Source organism: Arachis ipaensis, chromosome B9, assembly GCF_059453495.1.
Source record: "Arachis ipaensis isolate K30076 ecotype BB chromosome B9, ASM5945349v1, whole genome shotgun sequence".
In the NCBI taxonomy this organism is placed as follows: Eukaryota; Viridiplantae; Streptophyta; class Magnoliopsida; order Fabales; family Fabaceae; genus Arachis; species Arachis ipaensis.
This window is the reverse complement of record NC_142444.1, coordinates 149,101,127-149,105,083: the sequence shown is the minus strand read 5'-3', so window position 1 is coordinate 149,105,083 and position 3,957 is coordinate 149,101,127. Positions and strand designations below refer to the sequence as shown.

The 3,957-nt window shown below is 37.5% G+C and overlaps 1 protein-coding gene across 2 annotated transcripts; it reads left to right on the top strand.

Moving 5' to 3' along the window:
- The first annotated feature begins 594 nt into the window (after positions 1-594).
- LOC107618456 (uncharacterized) lies at positions 595-3,707 on the top strand. 2 transcript variants are annotated; one of them, XM_016320541.3, is made up of 4 exons: positions 595-973; positions 1,799-1,935; positions 2,317-2,610; positions 2,702-3,707. In XM_016320541.3, the coding sequence occupies exons 2-4, from the start codon at positions 1,819-1,821 to the stop codon at positions 3,356-3,358; spliced, it is 1,068 nt and encodes a 355-aa protein (XP_016176027.1). In that variant the 5' UTR covers positions 595-973; positions 1,799-1,818; the 3' UTR covers positions 3,359-3,707. The 2 variants fall into 2 exon arrangements, with proteins under 2 accessions (XP_016176027.1, XP_020966326.1); XM_021110667.2 differs by lacking the exon at positions 595-973 and adding an exon at positions 1,011-1,150.
- Positions 3,708-3,957: the final 250 nt, after the last annotated feature.

The window sequence follows — 3,957 nt, the reverse complement described above, 5'->3', positions numbered from 1 at the left end:
ACGGTGATGCCCTTGCATAAAGCCAGCCATGGAAAGGAGTAAGACTGATTGGATGAAGATAGCAGGAAAGCAGAGGTTCAGAGGAACGAAAGCATCTCCATTCGCTTATCTGAAATTCTCACCAATGAATTACATAAGTATTTCTATCCCTATTCTATTAATTAATTTCAAAAACCTCATTACTATTTTATATCTGCCTGACTGAGATTTGCAAGGTGACCATAGCTTGCTTCATACCAACAATCTCCGTGGGATTCGACCCTTACTCACGTAAGGTATTACTTGGACGACCCAGTGCACTTGCTGGTTAGTTGTATCGAAGTTGTGACAAATTATGAATGTGTAATCACAATTTCGTGCACCACTAAACTTGTACCATTTTAATTGAATTTAGTTACCAAAATTACTTTGGCACATAACATCACCGTATAAAAAATAAATTAATGTAAATATCTCATATCGAGTCTTTACTCTTGAGAAATGGTTACTTAGGAAAAAAGGATAAGGGGATAATAATGGATTTTCACTTGGACACAACTTCCAAAAGGATTGCCAATTCCAACTTCACCTCCAACTACAGCCAACCCTGAAACTAACCACCAACTGAAAAAATCAAACCCAAATCAATTAAAAAGACCAACTGAAAATGTCATAACAAAATTGGAAACCGAAATTTTATAAATAATAAATAAATATTCAACTATGGGATTTGGCGTGTGCATGTCACAGCCATATTTGACTTTAACTAATACATTTCTGTTTTCAATAATATCATTAAATGAAAATTAAGAGAGAGAAGAAAAAAAGCACGTTCTTCTTCTTCCTTCCTTTCTCTTTTGGTGTATAGTTGATAGCAAAAGCATCCACCTTTCACCTAACCCACGTTTCCATTCCTTGATTCCTTTCTTCGCTGTTTTTCTCTCTCTCTAGCTTCTCGCTCTGCTTGGCGTGTGCCTCTTGCAAGTTCTGAAAGGTACACATTTACTCATCTACACTTTTTATTTTCATTTGCCTTATTGGAACCCCTGAAAGATATCATATGCAATTTTTTTAATTTAATAAATTTGATTTTTCTGTATTTTTATGCTGTTGGTGGTTGTTCATTCTCTAGGTCTAAGGCGTGGATTGAATTTGGCATATTTTCGTTTGGGTTGGTTCGCCCTTTTTACTCGTGCAACGAATTAGTTTTGATTTTGGTTCAAGGTTTTGATTTTAACGGTTATTGTTGAAAAAGTTACGATTTTTTCAATTGTTTTGAGTTTAATAGGGAAAATTTGGAGATTGGGTTTGTGTTATTTGAAATGGGCTGTGGTGTTGGGGTTGAATCCAGAAGTTTCATTGGAATTGTCCCTTGAGTTGACTTCTGTGGATGCAGAAGATCTGAGATAACTGAATCTGTTTTGTGGTGATAAAATTTGGAAATGCTCAACTTGATTTAAATATCTAGTTACTCAATGATGTTTATCTCTACAATTGAATTTTTATTTAGTTTGCAAATGTTTTCTCTTTAAAACTTTGGTAATTTAGTTTTGCTTCCCGATATCATATGGAATCAGTATTAACTATTCAACTATTAGGTTTCAAATCATGATCTGGACTTGCTTGAGTTGTGGTTTGTGTGCCTATCTTTTGGTTTTGGCCTCTATGTGATTTGAGAGATTTAGTCTCTTGATTTCTTCAACCATGTAGTGTTAACTTGTTAATTTCACATTGAATAACTGAATCTTCAACAGTAAATATCTATTGCTGATAATTCATGACGTATTTCTTCTTATTTATGCCTTTTGTGCTTTTGCAGCCTAAATTCGAAGCGAAACAATGGATTTCTCTTCAAGAGACATAAATGAGGACTCTATTCTTAGGTGCCCGTTCTTGAGGAACATCAATGAACCTACTAACTTCTCATTTTCTTCTCCTTTGGCTTTCTCCATGCCTGTAAGTTTTCCCTTTGAGTCGTGGTGATTCTCATTGTATCTTTCACAAGCTTTCATTCACGGGTGTTGCTGCCTTCTTGCATACATATTAAGATTGGGAGTGATGTCTATTATGTCTTGTTATTACTTCTTGGATTTATCTACCGTTCAGGCCATAAACATGTGTATTGTAAGCTTAAGCTTCTGTGTCACGAAACAGACTATGCAATTTTTCTTTCTTTTAATCCCTATTTCTCTTTTCTTCCATATAATATCATATGAAATCATCTGTTGTTTGTGGGGCTGTAACTTATTGCTGTAATCACACCATTTACCTGTTACTGTTCTGTCATTACGTTTGATAGTAATCAGCGAAGTTACTTAATATTTTGTTCATACACAGGTGCGTGAAGCTAAAGGTCCAATTTTTGAAGATGGTCCCAATTTTGATTTGGCGTTTAGGCTTTTCCATGGAAGTGATGGTGTCGTCCCCCTATCTGAGAGATCTTTTCGACGTACAGAGAAAGTGAAGCCTGAGGCTCCCTCATCCCAATTCAATCCTTTGGCTGCAAAGGCTGCTACCATTAGTCTGTCATCATTTGGATTTGGTGGGGCTTTTGGTTTTGATGCATTTTCTGAGAAATGGAACAACCAGAAAAGAAAATCCAAATCATCAAAAAATGAGCCTTCTTCACAGGTATATGGCGTATCCAACTTGCTGCTCTAGCCACTTATAAATCATTGGAATTACTTTTGCAATGTTCGTAATCTGTGTTTTCGTGAATCAGGATGGTTCACACCATGAGGCAACAGGCAATGATTGGCTGCAAAATGGTAATTGTCCAATTGCAAAGTCATACCGAGCAGTTAGTAATGTCCTTCCACTTGTCGCAAAGGTTGTACAACTTCCTCCAGGGATGAAATACAAGTGCCCGCCAGCAGTAGTTGCTGCTCGGGCAGCTCTAGCGCGCACCGCGTTTGCAAAGAACCTTCGCCCTCAGTCCCTACCCACAAAAGTTCTTGCGATTGGGATGCTAGGAATGGCTGCTAATGTTCCCTTGGGTGTATGGAGAGAGCATACAAAGAAATTTTCACCCTCATGGTTTGCCGCCGTCCATGCAGCTGTTCCATTCATAGCGATGCTAAGGAAGTCTGTCCTGATGCCCAAATCGGCTATGGCGTTTACTATTGCAGCATCTGTGTTGGGCCAAGTGATTGGATCAAGGGCAGAGAGGTACAGGTTGAAGGCAATCGCCGCAAGAAAACTATCTATACCAGATACCTCTGATGTTGCATCTACTTCTGCCTCAGCTTCGGCTTTGGCTTTGGCTTCGGACAAGTTACAGATTGTTAAAACAAAAGAGAGGCACTGTGGTGAAACAATGGATTGGAATGCAGTGTCTCTTCAGCTTGCTGGACCATCATCAACTGATGTATTTTGTTGATGATTAATTTGTAATCTGAGTGCTGCCTTGCAGTTCCCTTTGTTATCTGAGTGTGTATTTTTTGTTACCCTTCATTCTGTGCTTCCATCTTGACTATGAATGCCATAGTTGGCAGATAAGAAAAATAAAAGTATTGACATGTTTTGTCATTTATAGTGTCTTTATTTGCTTTTGTGCCCAATTTGGAGCATTCCAAGGCATAAATATTAAACATAATGCAACTAGAGAACTTATTGTGTACTTGGATTTGTATGCATTTTCCATTGATTCATTGTCAATGCTCATATACAATTGTGAGTTGGCAAGATGGATATCCTCCGAATGTGAAAGTTTGCAATCTTGTTTGTTAGTACTCATTATTTTATTTAGTAATGATGGTAACACTATTTGTCATAATTCACATTTTTGTGACAAACTTGTTCCCAAATCAATTTGACTGCTTAAGAAAAGTTGTGACAAACTTTCATGGCAAGAAAATTTGATGAATCATTTCGCATACCAGGTATAACATCATTCCTTGGAGTGACGCAATTTTGCAGCTGAGTGAGGCGTGAAGCACATGCAAAGTTGGCAAATAAAATGAGGAACTTTGACTATTC